Raw genomic sequence first — 23,213 nt, 5'->3', positions numbered from 1 at the left:
GTGGGAGCTGCTCAAAACAGAAATGCTCCGTTCGAATTAGCACTCGGTGAGAGATTCTTCTGGCAAATTTGCTCGTCATTTTTTTTTTGTTTTCCTTCATTAATTGGCGCGTGACCAGCAATGTAGGATATTCATCGGGGCTGTAATTTGTGGTCACTTGGGTGCCACAGAATTTGGTCTGTTTCATTGGAGCAGAAACGGCGTGAATGACTGGGGACCCTGAATTGATATGCACAATCACATTCTCCAGCACCAGAGGTCTGCAGCACAGAGATTGAGCAATCGCAACCCATTAGGCGACAATGAATTATGTCTAATGCATCTTAAATATTTATGCAAACACTGTTGACTTTCACACATGCTCAAATGAACTTTACTTATTCATGCACACCCATAAACTCACCACATACTAAATGCATGAGAGAAAGCATCTAGTGTTAGAGTATTGCATAAAGGCAAAGAAGGCGCACAGTCACATTCACACACACTTAAATGTAAATACATATTGTCACACACGCTGCCTAGTAAAGACACTTGTGGAGAGTGATGAGAGTGATGCCTCCCCCCCTTTCTCCCCCTCAAACGCTGGGCAGATTGCATCACCATCCGTCAGCCAGACTCCGACAAACAGCAATTACCCCAATCGACAGATAACGAGAGCAAGGCTATCACTCACAGCCAGGACACCCCATAAAGCAGCCAGACATTACCGTGGAGGAGTCGTTTATCTGCCTCTCCTCCAGCCATCCCCTTTTCCACCACCACTCCACCCCACGCTGATCTTTACTCCTACTACCTGTTCAATGCCGTCAGCCCGGGTGTGGGCTTCAGGCTTTTATTGAAAGGGGTAGGATTGAGGGCCTGGGGTTATGGAGGATTGAATGAAACTGGCCTGAAGTGACAGCTGCCGTAAGGGGCAGGGTCACCACCTTTCAGGTTTCAGGTGCGGTTTGATTAAAAGGCGGCTGGAGGGTGTTTCAGAGAAAACTACACTGCTGTAGGAGAGGGGACGGTAAGGGCGACCGCACGATTTAGGTCAAAATGATAATCACAATTATTGTCAATCAATAATGAGATCACGGTTATTCATCACAATTTTAGGGACCAAATATTTTTACTGCGCTTTCACATTTAAATCAACGGAGCACCGTACAAATAGTTAAAATGAGGCTGGTCCTTATTCATAGTTACACACTGAATCTGCTGGTCGGACCAAACAAGTAATTTGGAGAAGTCACCTTGGGCTCTGAGATACTTCACTTCACTTTTTTCAGACCACTTAATTCATCGAGAAAACAACTGGCAGATTAATCTTAAGAGCAAATAATTCATATAGTTGCATCGCTAATGGCAACAGGAAGATTGCCACTTACTCTCCAGAGATCAATAGTGTGTTTCCACCTCATGTTAGAGCCTCAATAGTTCATTTCACCAGTTCTAATGAGTGTCCTGGTGACATTTTCAAAGTTACTGTTTTATCGAGGGTATATCAACACTCAGAGACTCATGTTTTCAAGCAGGTTGGCAGCAAAAAGAGAGAGTGAAGGGTCTTTTGAGAGTCATGTTGACATCATAACAGCACTTTCGCTACAGTTTCGATGTGTTTATATGTAGAATATGTCCCAGACATGAACAAACTGTAGATAATTGTACTTATTTCAACTTGACTTTAAGCCTCTGTTTCGTTTCTGTTGACAGAATCTCAACCTCAATTCGAAAACACATAAATTACATGTATAATGAAATTAAATGATTCATTCAAAGATGGTTTCTGCCAGTTGTTTGTTCAAGTGTTAGTTTTTCTTGTACGCTTGGTTTTAATTCATAATTAATGTTATAAAAACAGGGTAAAACGTCTTGATTGACGGCCGTGATCCACTCGCCCTTGGTCGGGCGGTTGTATGGACATCACTTCGATGACTTTGATGAATACGACGTGTGATTGGCCTGCAGCTCCAACATATACAGTCTGTGGTGTGCTGAATTCGAGCGCAGTATACTTAATGCAGTTGTCAGTTCATCATGGTCATTTTTTAAACGATACCCAGCCCTAGACGTCACAGATGCTGTGTCAATATCTCTGCGGTCTATAGTGGAAACAGGGCTTGGGGCAGGGCTGTAGACAAGGGTTAAGTATTTGGCAGCGTGAACATTTAGGGCTGTGCTAACACTTCTACTTCCCATCATTCCCTCTTGTGAGTACAGAACACACTTCAATGGCTCTCTTCAGATCACCATCTTCTGTCAGATTGTAACAAGGGTGGCGTCTGTTCCAAGGTTATTTCACTCAGAACAGAGCGTACGAAAATCCCCATCCATGTATTTTGAATCCTAATACCCTGCCATCGTATCACTCTGCCCATCACACCCTTCCCATGAAGATACATTATAGCACTGTTCATTATTTACAGCAGGGAGTGAATTTCAATTTTGATAGAAGTCATCTTTTCAAAAAATAAAAAATAAATCTACTTTTGACATTTCTGGGGGGAAACGCCAGGCTACCAATCCTAGACCAGTGTGACATATCAGCTGGAGAGTTTGAGGCATGCTTGGACTTATCTTTTCACTTATGCATCAATCTTCTCTCTTTTTTCTTTCTTTCTCTCTCTGGGCATCCTCAGAAGGCGTCCTATTTTCCCTGCTGCAGCTGACTTTCATCATTCTCCTGTTATTCCTTTTGAAGGCCCTATCTCAATGGCTATGGCTTAAACTCTGACAATCGACAGCTGTCTACACATCTATCAATCCATTCTTTCATCAATCTTTTACCTGTCACTTCTTCCCTGTACATCCCTGACTCTCTGCTTCTGCTACACACTTTCATCCATATCAAAATGCACAACACAAATGTTTTGCTACCTGTGTTGTTTCTCTCAGTGTACCTTCGTCCTTTACCCTTCACTTCACACATCTACTCTCTCTGACAACACAGTTATTTGTCTGGTCAGCCATCCATCTTCAAACACTTTTCCCACCTGAAAAGTCGAGTTTTCTCTCCCTCTTCTTTTATTCAGCTGAGGCTTTCCTTACATATTTATTTTTTCCATTTATGACAAATCTTTCATCTATCACTCCATCAACCTTTCCGTGGTAACATCTCGTCATCCTCCATTTTTCTACCTCTTTTATGTTATCTCCCTTCCTCTTTCCTGCCACCTCACTCTCTCATCCAGAACTATCCTATCTGGCTGGAGTGACTGCAGCAGATGTAGGCAGGCTACAAACATCTGCTTCCCCTGTACCGCTGCATCTCTACTCTGCTGATCAGACTAACCGCTTTAACTCCCCAAAGCTTGCTGTCCTTACAGCGGCCTTAATGTGCAGCTGGGCAGCCTGGGCAAAATCCGAGCTAAATATGTTGCAGACACATGAGACACACACGGGATATCTGAGGGCCATATTGAAAAGCTGTGTTTCAAGTAAGTTCAAGTGTTAGACTCTGCGTAGTGTTGGGAATGAAGAAAATAAGCACTGATCGTGTTAGAAAACTCCCTAAACAGACCATAAAGTTGCTAGCCTGGAACCAGATGAATCTGTCGAACTTATGTTTTATTTGTTCTGGCAGATAGGTCTGGCCCCTCTCCCATTCACACATATTTCCAGCAGCTTGACATTGTACGGACCAGTCGCAACCATTTATCGCATATGGGGCAGGTTTAAAAAGACGAGTTCAGTCTTCATGCCTGTTCAGCCAGGTTCACAAAACTCAGATCAATCTGTTTAACTAGACGGTGCTGGTCAAATATGACTCGATTTCTGTTACTGTATTGCTCATTTCTCACATTGAACGTTTTCAGAATTGCATTTTGTGTGCTGTTTAGCTGTAATTTGAGAATATTTGTCCTTTATTAGCCGCCATTATTTTCCACAGACCAAGCTCCGCCGTTTCATGGCTCTGATTAGTTGCAGGTCTACCTAATTCATCCAGAAGTATTTTTGATTTGTTTGGTTTGTTCAGAAATGAACTGAGAGGGCACAGACTAATACCAATTTGCTATTAGTCTGGTGATACCTGGATATAATGTTGCACCATTAGGTTAGAAATGAGGAATTTAAACAGAGGCTGGATTTTTTTGTATTGTTAAATCACTTACTTGCCGAGCGTTGCCTTGAATTCTCATAGAAAAGTATACATTTTTTGTCGAATGCCTCCAGGGTGAACAGAGAATCAAAAAACGACTAAATGTCTCGATGAACTGAAGATATGGCAGACTATGTTTAACAACAGCAAAGCGATAGCAGAATAAACCACATAAACTATCTCCGGCTTGCACAGGCACGCTACTTGTCCAAACAAGTTCCTGTGCAAGCTTCTCAGACCAGTGGCGGAAATGTTGTAAATAGTGAGGTTTAAGCAACAATGCATGTTTTGATACGAATGGATAAACAAGACTTGAATTATACTGCAAGAGTTGAGACTTTGTAAGTGGATATTTTGACATAGTGTTGCCTTTGTTAAACGTGAATCCCTATTACTTCATTTCTTTTTTTCTATTCTCCGTTCTTCATGGAGGCATGAGACAAAACCACAGGTTCTTTTCATGAGTTCAAGGCAACACTTGGTGAGTAATAAGCATACAAATGGTCATTTTGAGAGTGAAGTACTTCTTTAAATTATTTAAGCAGAGTCTCTCTTTGCAGCTCATATAGTTCTTGGTCATTTTCAAGTTCTGAATCAGTAGAAAGAAATTTAAGGTGTAGTTTCTGACCACTGGTAGCGTTACGGAGCAATTCTTTATGTTTGGGTCCCTGTTTTGTCTGTTCTTGTGCACACAGGTGATATGATACACATCCAACAGTTTCTTATTATTCCATTACTTTTTCACAGGTAGTGGTTATGTGATAAGAAACGCTGCACTGCGACAAAAAAAGATGGGAAGAAGAAGACTGCAAGCTAGTAAACATGCATGTAAATAATGCAGGTTTCAAAAATTAGCTTTGCAAATTTGTTAGGGAAAACAAAATGCATTCAACACTTTTATTAGGCCTCAAGGACACACACCATACTGTATCTAAACAAAACGGTAAACAGAAACCTTAATAAGTCCCTTTAATAAATCAAAGACTAATCATAAACATGTAGATCGAGAAAAGCAGACCAGTTTATGCTTAATCCTGAGATGTGGCTAAAAATCAATACCACCACATGCTTTAAATATATATTTCACTTTAACAGAATGAAATCTACTCCATAAACTGTGCAGTATAATTAGAGGTTTTTTAGATATACTGCATAATAAGGGCGTGCTGTGTGTTAAAACTTGTCTTCAGTGTACGACGGCAGCCTGTCTTCTCAATCTCTATATACTTGGATCATTTGACAGAACTCAATTTACATGCTAATGCTTTGCATAGGGGGAAGGTCACATTATAAACAAGGTTATTTATCACACCCATACACATGTCTCTAATAGGACAACATTACACTCCAGTCTTTTCTGCATGTCACTGAAAACCAGGAAAACTAAGAAAAGATTTTTCATTTTTATTGTTTTTTTGCAGGAATGCTGGAACTAATTTCTGTGTTTCAGTCCTCTATTGCTCCGAAGAGTTGGAATAAGAACTTGGTTATTTATCTCACACAATATCTGCAGTCTTTCACCCTTCTCTTTGCGGGTATGAAGGCTTCGTGTGAAAAGGCGACGCAGTTTATTCTGGATGGGGTTTGAGTGCAGTTGAGCGCAGGGTTCACTGCAATGTTTCACTGTAGTGTTAACATTTAAAAGCAACCAGGGGAGCTGTGCTGCGCTCTTAAAAATAACCAATTCTCATCTCTGCTGCTGACTCCCCTAACCTTGGACCATTATCATTGCAGCACACTCAGACGGCTTGGCATGCACAGTCTGTACAGAGCCAGCACAGTGCACATACAAAGAGAGGAAACGGAGCTTCAGCCCAGCACGAGCACACACTGAAAGCACGCGTGAAAGCTAACACAATCTTTTCTGAAAGAACAAAAGCTCTTTCACTCTCTCAAACTCAATATACACACACCTATACAGGATATACAAACAAAAACAAATCCATGACAGACGAACCGGACTGAAAAGGCCTCCTAAATAATGCATGATGTGTTTTAACTCAACCTTTGTCACGCTCCACTGTCCATAACTACTGTACTCGGGAGAGATATGGGGAGAATTGAGTCTAACATCTGGTTGCATGCCTCACCTGCATCAATGCGGGATCGAGGTTTCGTCGACCCAAGGCTGATATTAGCACATAGCGGTTTAATGTCATCTTGATGGGCCCGTTTCCCAGAGAGAGATTAAACCTAATCCTAGATTTATAAACGTAATCTATGATGGAAAATGGTGAAACATCAAAGGGCAGGGTTTGCCAGTGTAAAGAGCACCTTTGCTGTATCGGGGTCAGTTCGACAAAGCTAAAAACATCTTCAAACATTTATGTTTGCATTTGTTTAACTTGTAAACATTTTCATTCATTTGTCTTGATTGGGTGATCTGTTGTGCTCTTCCTAGTTTCTAGTCAATTTAACATTTCAATACTGTACTCAACTGTGACAGCGGAAGTAACGTAAGTGGGGTTATCTCTTCACATATTTCGACTCCTTTTGTTGACCTTTTTCATGAAATCACACCCAATTCTTGATCTATGGTGGGCAATTGTCTGCAGCACCCGCTCAGTATTGTAGTTTCATGGCTGGTGGCGGGGTCTGCCAGTACCATGCTGGATTCAAATTGCCTTCCTATGCACAAGGGATTCATGAGAAATGATGCATGCAGGTAATCCAGCGTTACTGTTTGTGATTGTATCTACCTACTGCTGCTGCTGCTTCCCATTAAAAGCATTCGGAACATGGGGTGGCTTTTATTGTGAAGCAGTCACAGGAAATGCAATATATTTGTCACCGAGGTCAGGTTGGACAACAGCTGTTCATCAAATATGTGTCCAGAAAACAAGCCATAATATTCTTTGGCATTCTTTCACAATGCAGTCAGCATATCATCAACGAGAACTTATAACTTTAAAAATGAAATATTACACTAGAAATGTAAAAAATATGTTGTGGTGCGAGGATTAATATCTCTCCACAGTAAGATTTTTATTTAATTGTTGTATTGTGTTAATTAACCTCCAAGAGACTATTCACCTTGTCTTTGTATCACATGTCACTAAGCCATGACTCACGATTAAATCTTTTTTTAACAAACTTTCAGACTTTGACTGACAACAGCCTTAGTGTGAAGAAAAGCTCTCTGCTCTGCACTTCACAGTGTCAAAACACAGCCTCTCTATCAAACCTAAAAAAGCATATCTGACGGTGAATACATTTGAAAAAGCTCTTAGGTGTGTTTGATGTCTACCACTTGAAACCACTCCAGAAGTAAAGAGCTCGCTCCCAAGATATGAAAAAGAGTCAACTCCTCTTTCCTTCTGTTAATATTGAAAACACCAGCTGATATCTTTCTCAAGCCAGCTATTTGTAGCGAATGGTCATTTCCCTCTCTTAGCATTATATTTATACACTATAAAAGGTAACTGATACAGGTATTTAATACTTTTTATGCTCACTGGCAGCACAAAGCCATTCATTCTTGCTATTTTATGATCTGTTGTCAGTGATGTAAACCAGATGTTAAAATCGTCAAACCTATGAACTTAGCTTCCCGGAGCCACCATGGACTCCACATTCTTATCACAAAAGTCTACAACACCCAGCCACTGGCGGCGTCACACCAATCTGGATGTCGATCTCACACTTCATCTTACCCTCACTTCTGAACAAGACACTGAGACACTACATCATCAGTCATAAGCAAAAAGCAGAGATAAAGTCCTGAAGATACCAAACTGTACAGCTCCAAACCTCAGATCCACTTAGAGATTTTCATCCATGACAATAAAACACAGAATTACTAAAAAAGGAAAGCGAGCAGGTTGGACTTATTGTCACGATTACAAAAAGTGAGCCCAAAGTGGTCACATGTGGTTACAAGCACAACGCGCTGCAATATAATATGACATAATGGTGAGTCCAAAGTGGACGATTACACTTCTTTTGAGACCACAGACTGTGATTCTCTGTGCCCTGGTGACAGACTGACAGGTTGGGAGGGGAGAAGGGGTTTTTTTTGTACGGTGTGTAAAATATTCAACTAAAATAACAAAATATTCTAAGATACATAGGTTGGGACTCATTTTTACATCTGATATTATATTTTTGTTATTATTAGTACTTAAAAAAGGTATTGTTGTGTACAAGTATCGGTTCAAATGTCAACAGTACTCAACCCTAATACATGTAGACACTTCAATGTCTGTTCGACTCTGAATTCCATTCATAAGGTTTAAAACAATGAAACAATTAAAAACAAAGAGCTTTCGGCATCCACATGTTCCACTTTTGTGTATTGTGTGCACAGAGGAGAGAAAAAAAGCCCCCTTTATAGACACAATCTCTATCAGCAGACAATAAAGTTTATCAAGTGTAGCCTCTTAATTTTGTTTTGTACAAATCGCATCTTTAAAACCTGGATGGTTGTTATTCTAAATAATGGAATTATTCAGAATAACAACCATGTGGGCTATTAAAGCTTCAGGTTAATGATGGTGAGTGAAATGACTTATCCGATGAATGAATTTAACGCCTAATTATTATTCCTATCTAATTAAAATACCTTTAAGATGATATTAGACACAAGTATTTTTTCTCAAGCTTTCAAGTGTCTGCAGGCTCATGGATTTCAGAGGTGAACTGAAACTTCCTTAATCCGAAATAACATTAATTTAAGCAGTGATAAAACCTCATATATCACTTTGAGAACCTTTTTTCATTTCTCTTTTATCAGTCCTACCTTCTCATTTCATTACTGCTGGATGGGATTCAAACCTGTAACCCTAACAGTGTTGTGTTATTGAGATACAGGACACAATACCTTGTTGACCTCCAGGATTTCTTTCCTCTCCTCGGTGGCAGGGCGGCTCTGGCCAGCTGAGCGATCCTCATGTTTGGAGCTGTCATCCTCCACAAATGGTATCAGTTGCTGCAGGGGACAGCAAACAAAAATCTGGCTATGATTTACAGAAAAGCAAGACGACTGCAAGGGGATCACTTCCAAAACGCTGGCATATACAACTGATTTGGATTGCATTAGGTTTACATCACACACAGAATCTGCTCTGTAGTGTCATGATAGTTTTCATTTTGTTGCGATCAATTATGTGTTAAGAGTAGCTATCAAAGTAAAGTAGGTCCCTCTGATATTCTCTGGTTCCTTTCTCCTCTTATGTTGTCCATGACCCAAATTCATTAAAGGCACGGCGCTGTATATTCACACTTTTCCCTAAATGCCTGCTGAGCGCAGTAATAGGTCAGAATTATGTGCGTATAGGCAAGCTCAACCTGTGAGTGCTATCCAACACTGAAGATATCCCTGTGCTGTCCAATAATCTTATTCCCATGAAGTGGGGAAAATGGGGATTCTGTGTAAGCTCTTGAATACAAGCTGAGTGTCGCCCGTCTCTCTTCCACATGGAGAGACACAGTGCAGAGACAGAAAGCGAGTGGGAGATTAATTCATTTTTAAACGCTCTGTGTGCTTGACCTTGTCTGCTTGACACTACAGTGAGGCTGATGTGTAAGAGCCCTCAGGCGAGGCGGCGTTCCTTAGAGCCAACAGGGTCACTGCCTGCTGCTCTACATCACACTGCCCCCTAGTGGTCACCTCAGGGAGGAGGCGAGCAGGGGGCTTGCTGCAGTCACACATCAAGTAATGTGTGGATGTCTTGGGAACACACCGTTCCTGGTGCAGCGCACTGCAAGGACATAAAGGGTTTTACAGGGGAATGTGTGATCGATGGTAAGCTTGATGATCTTTGCAGAGCTACTGAAGGGACACACACTGTAAATCTATACAGATGACTGTGCTATTGTGCAGAGTTTCCAGAAAATACATAGTATCAGTTATGTTGACAAAAAGTCAATTTTATAGTTTAACAGTCTCCAAAATCCAAAAGCCATTTTCAGACACATGGCGCCACTTTTTATGAGTTTCAATTAAAGATGAGAAAATAATCTGCAGTAGTTTATAAAAATGGAAGCAAAGACTTCCCGTTGCAAGGAAAGAAATAACATATCCTAAAACTATCATCTCCAGAGTTTGCTTTTCAAAACCGTACCAGACAAGATCACAAACACAGATTTGGTAGAGGACAAATGGAACTAGTAGCCAATAAAAACGGCCATGTAAAGGGAAAACACACCTTGCTCCAATAACGACTTGGCATGATGCTAATCTAAATCGTGCAAAATTCTTTAGCTTACTCTGCTTTTCTACACATTTGACCTGAGGTTGTGCAGCTGGAGTGGAAGCCCTACACACACTAGACAATGATTGGAGTGAGCTGCTTCGTCTGGAAGCAATGACTGACTGGTGTTTGGGTATGGCTAGAGCTCGCCAACGTCAAGAAAAACATGAAAGGAATAAAAAAAAAAAAAGGAAGACGGAGAGAAATGTAGACAAACAGATGAATAGAGAGGAGAGGACTTGAAGACGATGGGCAAAATGTCAGTTGGTCAGAGGGAAAAAAAGCTTGATTGAAGAGAGCAGAGAGACACGCGGGAAGAGAGCAAGAAAGAGGTAAAAAGAGAAAATACAAAGAGGCTGAAAGGGAGAAAAAAAGAGCGACAGCATGTTGTAAAAATCTGGATAACTTTCTGTGCTCCCGCCGCTTTCCAAGACGAGCTGCCAAACTGCAAAAGACAGCAAGGAACAATGTGCAGGATATTGTATCAGAAAAACTATGAGCTTTTCTCTGGCTGAAGGAAACTTTGAGTAGGAAAAGAGGAAAAAAATGTAATTTGATAATTTAAAACCGAAGCCAATGACATATCGAATTTTAAGGTAGGTGGATGATTTTGGCAGCTTCTGAGGGGAAAACAAAATGTGCTGAGTAGGGTGGGAATCATGGATGGAGAGTATATTATGTGCGTGCGTGCGTGCGTGCATGCGTGCGTGCATGCGTGTGTTATAACCCCTGCCTCTTCCACAGACAGATGGATGCGGTTTCCTGCCTGACAGAGAAGAATGGGCTAATGAAGTTCTCCAGGTTGCCTCCCTGCGACAAAAAAAAGAAAAGGGTAGAAAAGACGAACCGAAAAAAGTAACAAAGTAGCAGAACATGTAAGGGGAGAGGGAAATGAAATAGCATGGCTGAACAGTGCAGGAAATGACAGAGGGGAGGAAGACTTACACAGCAGAGAGAAAGTAGAAGAGAACCAAACAGAGGGAGAAAGAAGGAAATGGAGAGACAACACTGAGCAGGTATCAGAGAGAAAAAGAGGATAATAGGTGGAAAAAGAGAATTGGGAAGAAGATAAAATAAATAAACAAAGTGTGAGAGATTGAGCAAAAGACGGAGGAAAAAGCTGCAACGAGGCAGCAACAAACGACAGCTGGAAAGAAAAAGGGGAACGTGCTGACGTGTGCGTTTGGTCCAGCTGTTCATTAAACGGGTCTGTTGCTAATTAGGCTGCGATGAGGTCACACTGCCCGAGTCATTGATTCCACTTCCTGTTTCGGGCAGCCAATAGTGGGCGGCTGTCAGGCAGGCACCTGAATTCTGCGGGATGATAAATGGCGTGCATGCCGAGGCCAAAATCAACAACCCTCAGCCCCAGACAAACATGGTGAGCTGAGCTATTGGCTGGTCAGCACTGGACTGGGTCTCAGCCTCGAGGGGAAAACATTTAAATAAGGTGGAAATAAGAAGGGGAAAATAGCGTAATGACTCAATGAGTGTTCGTACCATTACTGCAAAGGAAAATGTCAAAGTGGAACCCCTTACAGGCTTTGATTAAGGGGCGGAACAGCGGACGGGAGTCATTTTAAACAACCAGTGGATAGATCATTCGAAATGCTTCTGAGCAACGGTATTATTCAACGTGAAAAATGTACATGGTGGCAGCCATCACAAATTTGTTCCAATTTAAGACTGGTCTCCTCCCACATCCTCCTTTATTCTCAGTAGGAGTCTGGTGAGAGAGATTAGCTCCGAGCCAATCTGTAGAAATTGGGAAGGGACTGCCGCAGTCATAAATCCAATCAAACAGTGTTGGATAGCCTAGATGTAGCCCTGCGTGGAGCCTCGAACAGTGCATGCCCGGTGAGTCACTGTGTCTTTGTGTCTGCCTTTGTTATGTGCTGCCGTGCACCACATGCATGTCTGTGTTGCATATATTTAAGTGTGTGGGCCACAACAGTGCACACGCATGTGTTTGTGTGAATGTGTGTTTGTCTGTGTGTTTCCGTGCAGGCGAGGACAGAGTGAGGCTGAGCTCAAAGTGTTGTTGTTCCTGAAGGTGGATGGCGACCGTAACCAGCGGTAAAGAGACTCTGGAGACTCACCTGAAGCGACCAATGAATCTGCTGCGAGCGGAGAAAAGACAGTCCTAAAGGGAGTAGGTGAGATAACAGTCCCCCAGGGTAAAGGTAAATGTGTGTGCGTGCGTGCGTGCGTGCGTGCGTGCGTGCGTGCGTGCGTGCGTGCGTGCGTGCGTGCGTGCGTGCGTGCGTGCGTGCGTGCGTGCATGTGTGTGTGAGAGAGAGAGAGAGAGAGAGAGAGGGAGAGAAAGAGAAGGAGCAAGGAGGCGCTGTGGCAGCAACAATGGCCTACTTCTTTTAAACTAACAGCCTCCTAATTTAGCAGGCAGTTTGAAAAGTGATAAGCTGGACTATAGGAGCCACAAAAAAACCTGACAAGCTTATGAAGCATGTGTTGCCATGTGCAGCTGGCAGCGATCAATTAGAAATGTAGTTCCACCACTACACCGCAGAAGTTACAACCGCCTCATGTAAGATTTAATTGCACAGGTAGGTGTACAGTTAAGTTAAGTGAAGTTAAGGGAGGTAGGATAACATCTCAGTAGCAACTGAATGTAACCATCAATATATACATATAAAACCTGAGAACATATCACTGTAAATGACAACATTTTAATGTTACAGCTCTTTGGTCAGATTAAGCTGGGTTTAAATGTACGGGGAAATAAACTTTACTTACTTAACTTACTTCTAAATGGGTCAAAAATTACGTAAACCTTGTTATATAATATGATCTCTGCCTGCCAGTGAGTGCTCTCAGAGAGACTATCGATAGATGTATTGTCTGTTGTATTGTCTCGTCTTTCTATTATTCTGCTAAATTGTTAAGAGGACGCTGCTGTAAAAGAGCATATACGCTCGACCAACCTAATCCATTTAAATGAAGAATACATTTTAAAAAACCGAGTGACATTAAAGCCCAGTTATTACTCTATAGGGAGGGTAGAATATTTAAAGCGTGTAACAATAAGAGTGGTTCAAGTGTAATAAAATGTAAATGAAAAGTGATCAGTATAATAAAACTATCATTCCTGTTAAGGTAATAACCTAAATAAGCTAATAAAAGCATGTAATTGTATTCTATTTTACTGCAATATTACATACAAATCCATCTAAAGGCACATTTCTACTGTAAGTTAAAAAGCTGTTTTTTGGGTACAAATTACAAAGTAAATTATGGAAAAGATTTTTCCAATAAAGCACCAAATGACTTCATATTTATACTGTAATACCCTTTTACTTCTAGACACTTTTGGTGGCCACAGAAGGCCTCCACAGGTAAAGGTCTACATGACAGACATCAATCTCTCAAACTCGGAAGCTGATTGGAGCTCATGCAAGAATGTTTTCTTATTTTTCTCTTATATTTGTTTGTACACAAGGCAACAACAGGAAAGGGGAAAATCCAACGTATGATTCATGAAATGACAGCCAGTCTTTCCTTGCCCACCTGAGTATGTTGCTGAATCGCATTTGATCTTAAATTGGATGCGTGTGCCAGGATATTTGGAATTAGGAAAAGGATACGCCCCGATAAACCAATATATATATATATATATGTATATATGTATATATGTATATGTGTATATATATATATATATATATATATATATATATATATATATATATATATATATATATGTATATGTATATATATATATATATATATATATATATATATATATATATATATATATATATGTATATGTATATATATATATATATATATATATATATATATATATATATATATATATATATATATATATAATAAAAAAGGCCAGCAGACTTCAGTGAACTTGAGTGTGTGTGTGTCAGTTTCTGGTTATCACCTACATTAAAAGTTTGATTTCTGTAGAAAGGGAATAATGCAGACTTATCTAGCTACCTATCTCCAGCCGCACCTTGATCCAACTGTTAAACGACATCACACAACATAAAACGACACACGTGTCATCCAACGCTCTGCTCCACGGGTCTCCCTCCCCAGAAACAGGCCAAACAGCGTTCATCTGAACACAATGCTCACACTGCCATGGGTAAAAGATCTCTTTAAGTGGTCAAGGGCACTCTTAAATTTTGATCTTACCTAAGAACAGGTGGAAAGTACTTAAGTATTAATGAATGACCCAAATTGCTCGTGTTTACAAATTTAAGATCAAACCTGTGGGTACGAGTGTTTCATGCACGAGGCCCATTGATCTTAATGTGTGTGTGAATGCAGGGAGTTGCTGTTTGGAGTGCTTGACTCTTCCTTGGTGAGGTTTATATAACGATGATGAAAGATAACACACACCTACGATGTCTGACACACATCAAAACACCAGTTGTTTTCTATTAAAAGCCTTCACGGTGGTGGCGGCAACCAGCGATTACGTGTCAACTAACCAAGATACGCAACTGCCGTAACAACTGTTATCACATTCGTCCCAGTTCAGCTACTGAGCCCTGACAACTACTTCAGTCTGTATGATGGTGTGTCCTGTGTGAGCTCTGAGACATGGCCTCACTATGAGTACGAGTGACTGACAGTGAGCATGATTCCATGACTCTCAGCTGTCAGTAAGACTTCACGGTGAGAAGAAACTTGGTTGAAATTATTACCTGCATTCAAACTGGCCCGATCTGCACACACATGCACGCATATACTTGCCCTCTAATCACATTAATATGAGAAAGTGTTGTCAGAGATTGTCAGTGTCACCACGTCTCACCTCTGGAGGTATGGGGTCCATCCCGGCACAATTTTCATTGCATTTGTCGAAGACGAGGCGCAGCTTGCGGAACAGCACAGAGAGCATCCGCAGGTGCTCCTGTAGTTTTCCCAGCCTGTCCTGGTGGGTGTTGGGGTGGTAAGTGACTCCATTAGGCAGCTGAGAAGCGCCACAGAGGAAACATCGTGTTAGGCAAAGTACATGCCTATGATTTTGCTAGTGCTAATAAAAAGAAACAGCCATTGATCCCCCGTGACTGCTAAATGCAATACAAACCCTCAGTTGCTCCCTAACTGATAATAGTTCATTAGAAGCCGTCTACTCGTCCACAGTGGATGCATTTCCATTTGAATGAAGTCATCATTTCTTTCTACTTAAAAATAAGAGCCACCAGGCTGTAAAGAAGCATTAAAGGTCCCATATTTTGCTCATTTTCAGGTTCATACTTGTATTTTGGGTTTTTACTAGAACATGCTTTAAAATACCCATTATTTTTCTCACCCTGTCTGTTTGAATATGCCTGTATTCACTCTCTGTCTGAAACACTTCATTTTAGCGGCTGTTTCTTTAAGAGGCCCTCCTGAAAAAGCCCAGTTTGCTCTGATTGGTCAGCATTTCCAGGTCTTCCACATCTGCCCTCTCAGGGTCTCTGCTCCATCATTGCAGCCGGGGGATTGACTGAAACAGCACTGTAGAAGCACTTTCTCGTTTACAGACACAGTTTCTGAATACGGGCTGTGTGCATTTCTCTGTGGATTGAGTGTTTTGATACTTTCACAGTGTTTATATAACACCTCAACCTGCTTTATAATCAAACAAGACATGTAAGTCTGATTTTTTACAATGCGGGTTCTTTAAATGGGTTGAACTTGGTTGTTTTCACAATATGGTAACTGGTCTTGTTAAGATAATAAAATCACAGTGTAAAGTACAAAAACAGAAAAACTAAGCTTCACCAAAGGTTAACAGCTTCACATGCTGCACTTTGAATGTTTTCACTCACTCTCACGCTGTGGCGGCGTCACTGGCTTTTAACTACAATGGGTGTTAAAGAGTAACAAGACTTGTTTTTACTGAGAAAATCGAGAAGCCTCTGGGGCAGCACTGTCTGATTATAAACATCCTGCATAACATGAAACACGCCTGCCTTCGGGGCGAGCGAAGTGAAGACGGAGACCGAGAAACAGAAAAACTAGGGGGAGACAAACAGACACACAGAGAGACTGAGGAAGAGAGTGAGAGAGGCGGGGGAAGATAAATGAAGAGTATAAAGAGTGTCTGTGAGCTAAAAAAAAAAAAGTCACAACAGTGATGTTTGTGCACACGGTGGCTGAGGCGAACTTATTTGGCCCCTGTCTGACTCTGATTTTAACTGGTTGCAGAAGGAGCGTCTCAGAGGAGCAGGCATGATAAACTCGCACCGACCTTGTCTTCGGGGGGTTACAGCACCATCAGAGTTGAAAAACATGTTAACTGCAGAGCAAACTGATAAAAGACACTTGATATCCTGAATAAAATAGTAAAAGGATCCACACTCTCCCCTATCACTTGATTGTGTCCCGAGACATACCTGAGGAATCAGTAAGACTCATAAGGACTGTTTGTGTGTTGATACTAATTCAGACAACAAACTGTTGTTCTGGTCCAGTCTCCGAACAAAAACATGAGTTAGAAACAATAATTGAGTATTGCTTTTTTATCTAAAATAGCTCCTTCTACATTCTGACAACAAGAGAAAGCAGCACCCCTTCAACACAGAGAAACCACAGAGCAAACCCTTTGTTTATCTAGTGCTGGATTTCCTCTCATAAACACTTGGACAACACTTGTCATACAACATCAGTGTTGGGGAATGTGCATTATTCAGCTAAAAATGTTGATTTCAACAATCTGGCCACAACAAATAGCTGCTTATGTGAGAGAGTGGATGTTGCTGTTGAAACAAAAGAGGCCTCTCCTCACACATGCACCCACTCCACCGACCTTCTATTCCTAAAAATAAGTGTCTCTGAAAGATCTTTTGTGCCAGTGGCCATGTTTTTTTTACCAATTCATTATTAATACTGAGGAAATGAGACCTGCTTTCGTGTCCTCACACCATTCTTTATAGGGCTGAACATTTAGAAAAAAATAACCAATTCTGATTATTTTGAGTGATATTGCAATATGAGTCACAATATTGGAGAGATAATTATATATATAATTAATAAGTAGTCATTTTTGTGAGGATATGAACCAAACAAAGAGTGTAGAACATGACTTGTAGGCCAGGTCATATCTAAAGAATGAAATTTTGACACATATTTTGACTTTAATAAATATTGCACCTCCTGCGATTTGCATATTGCACTAGTCCATATAGCAATTTCGGCAATTTCAAATTAAGCCGTTATTATTGACCTGCCTTAAAGCTCAACCAAATTGAAGCTAAGTCCGAGCAGAATTCTGCATCTGCTGACTAAGAACGAACATATCTCCTTCATTACCCACAATTTAAATAGTGCACTTGATGCTTATATATTTTACAGTCCATATAAATCCTTACACGGTCACCAGATTACCTGGACTTTAAACTCTCTACTGTCCCATCGATCCACTGGTGCAAACGCCTTAGTCTAGGTTAAAAAATTAAGGGCTGATCAAACTTTTGGCTGTTTGACTGATGTCTCGCCTTTGGAACGACTTTCCTTTTATTATTCAGTCCGCTTGCACTGACTCGTTTTTTAATCCTGCATCCAAACACTTAACGGAATTGCCTTCCTGATTGACAGATGTTTTGTTTCTTGCATAATAGTGCTCTGTCGTGTTACCATCAGACCTATTATTATTCTTCTTTATGTGGTCTTCATCCTTTTGCTTTTTATGATTATATACTGCTGTTTTCTCTTTTGTAATGATCTGTTTTACTCCTCTCATATTATTGTTCTTGTGGCATAAAACGTCTTGTAAGGGCGTTAGGGCTTTCTGGGAAAAAATGCAAAAAATAAAAGGAAAGACAGAAGTAGAGGGAAACAGAAAACTGCAGGGGGAGTGTCGCCTGTATTTGACAGGTGTGTGGGCAGAGAGACAGACCTGCATGTTCCTGAGGAGCTGGAAGATCTCCATGGTCCTGAGCACAATGTCTTGGACCGTCTCCTGGCCGATGCGACACAGCGAGGCCGTGTTGACATCACGCGCTGCCTGGGCCTGCTGCTGCTGCTGTTGTTGCTGCTGCTGCTGCTGTTGCTGCTGCTGCTGCTGCTGCTGTGGTGGCGGAGGCTGCCCGCCAAAAGGCGACACTAGTGGAGGTGTTGTCATGGAGACAGCAGGTGAAGATGCTGGTGGAGGAAGGTCTAGATCCAGGTGATGTTACCTGTCAGGCTATTCCACACCAGCACACCCTTACATGCCTAAATGAAGCGTTACACAGCAGGAAAGTGTTGAAGAAGAGGGAGAAATAAGGACAAATTCTCCTGAGATGAATGAAATTAAATTACTGACATTAATTTAATGCATAATGGTACTGGCACAACATTTAGCATATAGCACTAACTAATGGTTTGGTCAGTCCAAAGAAAACTATTACATTTTTTATAAACAATTAGTTGTTGAAAATGTTGTTTTTAGCCTCTCAGATATGGGTTTCCCTGCTTTTCAGTAGTAAACTGAATATCTTTTGGGTTTTTCTACTGGCAAAACTGTGCTTTGCCAGTCACTATTTTCTGACATTTTACAGATCAACAACTAATGGAAATAATTGTTAGCTGCAGCCCTAGTGAAGTTATTTATTTATTGTAAATAATTACAAAGAAGCAGTGGGTGACAATGAAAATCTGCTCATACAAATATGTATATAATCAGTAAAAATAAGTCAGAAAAGATAAAACATCACATGTATAAAATATATAAAATACATTTGTCGTAGACACGTGAACAGTTTGCATAATTAATAAGAAGAAGAAGAATTACTTTATTTATCCCGCAACGGGGAAATTGAATTTTTTCACTCTTATTATTAATCATGTTACAAACACAGGCCCGAAACACACACATGCACAGACAGGGCCTATACATGCAATTAAGGAGAGATGTCAGAGCGAGGGGGCTGCCAGTGACCGGCACCCCGAGCAGTTGGGGGTTCTGTGCCTTGCTCAACAGCACCTCAGCAGTGCCCAGGAGATGAACTGGCACCTCTCCCACCACCAGTCCAAACTCCATACATGATCCACACAGGGACTTGAACCCAGCCAAGTCACCTATGGACTGAGCTACTGCCACCCCCTAATCAGTTTTAATGTAAGCAAAAATGCAGTTAATATAGGCTGTATGCAAAATTAGAACTATATATATTATATATATTATATATATATATATATATATATATATATATATACACACACACACACACACAGATGTAAGGCAGTCAGGCATCATGTGTAGCCCCAGGAAATGCAGCACAGCTCTCTAAAGCTGCACAGCTGCTTTAACAAACCCAGTAAAAAACAAACTGTCGAGCTAAACAGAGTCAACACCGACAAAGTATCCGAGCTAACGTTGTTATCGCCTTTAATATAAGTTTTACAGCGGGGTTTCAGGAACAGTTAAACGTGCCTTTACATCAGTAGAAGTCTGTTAGATGCTGCCCTGGACTTTAAACACCACACCCAAGAGCATTGAGTGTGATAGCGGGTTAATTAGCTCAGATGGAAGAGGTGTAGTGGTTCACACAGAAGCTAAGAGCACAGTCACACAAGCACACACGACACTTCAGCTCTCAGTTTCTGTGTTCTCGTTTGGTTTTTCCGATTGTATTATAACTCAACACCGCAGTGAGTGTTCATATTTGTTCAATATCACATTAGACAACGTGTAATGTTTACCTGTGTGGTGATAATTTATCTGTTTTGTTGACATGTCAAGTTCCCTGCTCTGCTCCTAGGATTTTCAGTTACCGCAACTATCGCGAGAATTCGTTCCTGACACCGCGACTGATTACGGTAAATGATGAAGTAGAAGAGCCACTTGAAAAAAAATGTCACTTTTTTTAATTCATGTGATTTTTATTTACAGGAGAAGGAGTTATAATTTACACGGATTTAAATGTGGCAGTCCTTAAGATTTAAATTGATCCATATTTATCTTTTGAACTGCCCCCCCTCCTTTCAAATGTTTCAAAATGAATGACACCATTACGGTAAAGCAAGGCGCACTGACAAATGTGTTCAGGCTACTTAGGGTAACAGCGCCATATGTTGGTCTTCTCTTATATAACAACCAAGTCAGCCACATCTAACTTCATCAGCCCTCAGGGCAATTTACGCCACATGATTGCTTCTCATGGGTCATTATAACTTTTTTAGAAAGCATAATTCAAATTCATCCCATAAATGGGTATGTTGACTACTCTGCGGTGAATCAAATCCTTCCAGGCATCCATCCATCCATTTCTTACTTATGCTTTACAGCTGTGCTTGGATTATTTTGGGATCCATCAGAATTCAAATTAATTTGAAATACAAGAGGTGTCAGTAATAGACAGTAGGCTGCACAAGGCTGCTTCTTCAGCATAGGCTCTGCCATGCAGCAGAATTACTGCGCTGACTTACAGGGTCTGGAAATAAGAGCTTTATTGAAATAAAAGAAAGGCTTTGCCTTCAGGCTTGAGTGGGGCTGAAAAAGTAGATTAGGATGCCTATTACTTAATTTACATTATTCAGATTTTGGGTTACAGGCTGGATTTCAATTTCTTTTTTATCTGGAACACATTTTGTGTAATAATAACCTGTAATCACTTCTTTTCACTCGTTCTCTCTCTCTAAAATATGATTAAAAAACATATCTGCAACATGCAAAACTGATGAAAAAAACATTATGCCAAGTTCACTTGACTGCCCACAACTTTTTAATTGCAGGAGTGCTGGTTGGCTTGCCAGCATGAATGACCATTACTCTTACAATTCCCATCTGCCATACAGCCAGACCAACTGAGGCATGCCATTTGGAAATGAGTTCCTCCACAATCATCCAGCCGGTCTTCTTGGTGTGTTTAATTGGGGGGGACGGAGTGAGTGGGTGGAGGCAGGTATAGCAAAATCATACTTTTTAAAACCATAGTTAAGAATTCACACAATAACCAAGTTCATTCACACACCATATCCATGGAAAAGTTTGGAAAATGAAACTGTGTGTGTAGGTTGGAAATTAGCACCAAAAATGAGCTCGGCGGCTAGATTTGCTTCACCCACCAGCCAAAAAACAACCAATAGAAATCTAGCGAGTGACACAGTGAAAAAGTTAATTTCCAACCCTGTATATACAGGTTCATTTTATGTGAGGTTAATGTGTGTGTTTATCATGGGAGCAGTGCTGAGAAGGCGTCCGTCTACAGGCCTTTAGCTACCTGAGAGATCATCCATCATCTCTGATCAAAGGAAGTAGAGAAACAACTGAATGTATTGATCACATCAAGGCAAGCTGATGGAAAATGTATTGATTTTTCATGTAAATGTAATCGAACGTCACTGAGACAAAACATTCTTGTAAACTCAATAAGAGAGCGCAATGCATCTGATTACCTGTGTGTGTTTGTGTGTGTGTGTGTGTGTGTGTGTGTCATGCAGCATACTGTACATCATGTGTTGTTGCACAGTATTGAAGCCTCTTGCATAAACAAAACCCTGACAGCACTGCACCATCTCATCAATGCTCGATGCAAAGGGGCTTGAACCTTGAGACAAGTCATACAGAGAGAGAGAGAGAAAGAGAGAGAGAGAGAGAGAGAGAAGGATGAAGTGGTTGTGAAAGGAGGAAGAGAAGCAAAAAACAAAAAACAGATGTGAAGAGCAAAAAGTGACAAGAAAACTGAGAAAAAGACAGAACGCCCCCTGAGAGGAAACACAAACCATGTAATAATTATTAGCTGAGGGGCTATCAGGACTAAAACGGATTATCTAGCCACCTAGTGCATTTCTCATGCTTTAATTAGATACGCACTGATCTGGTCCCTGCAGGGCTAAGTTCAGATGGAGAGAGAAGGGAGCACACAATGGTCTGCTCTGAAGGCAGCGGCATGTAAAGTCTGTTCAACTGCTCGCAGCAAATTTCACTTCTGAAAGTCTCTGGACACAAGAACGAGATTAGTATAGCTGGAGGCATGTGAAACTGCGATAAAGTGCATGAGTGGGAGGGCCAACATATGTGTTCTGTATAAATATGATCATGCACTTATAGGCTATACTTTCTGCTGTGGCTTAGGAGGTAGAGTAGGTAGTGTGTTAATAACTTGATCCCCAGCTCCTCCTGTACGCACATAAAGCGTCCTTGGAGCAAAACACTGATTAAACGCGCCTTTCATGGTTGCTCGCTGCCATCTGTGTGTGTGTGTGTGTGAGCGTGTATACTGATCTGTGCTGTCTGAATGAAGTAAAACATGAATATAAAGTACACACACAGAAAATAGACTTGACTCGAACCATGTGTGCATTCATGCATTGTCACAAGAATCTGTAAAGTCTTTATTTGGATCCCCATTAGCTCACACAAAGTGGTCGCTAGTCTTCCTGGAGTCCACGGTGTAGGGAGAGTGAGAGTGTGCTGCAGGAGTTGTGCTGTATACAACAAAACAACGCAACGCAAAGAGGTATGGCGAGGACATCTGCCAGTGAAGGAACGCTGCTGCTCTGACAGGTGTGTCCCCTGCTGCTGATTACTCCCCAATCAGGTCTGCAGCAGCGACAACGAGGACAGAGAAGGAACCAAGCAGAGAGGGAAACTTAATGGAGCCCAAAATCCAATCTATTTTACAGAACATGTATTATTATTATTATATTATATTATTATGCCACCACCTGCACTTTATTATTATTTTTATTATTACTATTGTATTCTTTCTGTTGTTACTACAGCAGTTGTGTCACTTACCATTGTGTCCTGTCTTTGTCTTGTCTAGTCTACGCATGGGAGAGGGAGACACAAAATTTCAATTCCTTGTGTGTCTTGTTCATGTGAAGAAATGACAATAAAGTTAACTTTGACTTTGATATAATGCAGAAAAAGATGCTATTCTTTATGTAAATGGTCAGGAATTGACTGCTACCGAACGTACCCTACTGATGATTATTTGGATATTTCATTTATTTAAATTAATTTAATATTTACATATTGTTTCAGT

At 40.9% G+C, this 23,213-nt stretch overlaps 1 protein-coding gene across 1 annotated transcript in view; it reads right to left on the bottom strand.

Moving 5' to 3' along the window:
* med30 (mediator complex subunit 30) overlaps window positions 1-20,001 on the bottom strand; it is a 38,626-nt gene extending 18,625 nt beyond the window's left edge. The window contains exons 1-4 of the mRNA XM_083925553.1: window positions 19,924-20,001; window positions 18,137-18,453; window positions 15,065-15,223; window positions 8,904-9,011 (exon numbers count right to left, since the gene is read on the bottom strand). Coding sequence (XP_083781679.1) covers window positions 8,904-9,011; window positions 15,065-15,223; window positions 18,137-18,361 — 492 coding nt within the window. The 5' untranslated portion in view covers window positions 18,362-18,453; window positions 19,924-20,001. The remainder of the gene's footprint in view (window positions 1-8,903; window positions 9,012-15,064; window positions 15,224-18,136; window positions 18,454-19,923) is intronic.
* Window positions 20,002-23,213: the final 3,212 nt, after the last annotated feature.

This window comes from Echiichthys vipera, assembly GCF_963691815.1.
Source record: "Echiichthys vipera genome assembly, chromosome: 13".
NCBI lineage: Eukaryota > Metazoa > Chordata > Actinopteri > Perciformes > Trachinidae > Echiichthys > Echiichthys vipera.
This window is presented reverse-complemented; position numbering and strand designations above follow the sequence as displayed.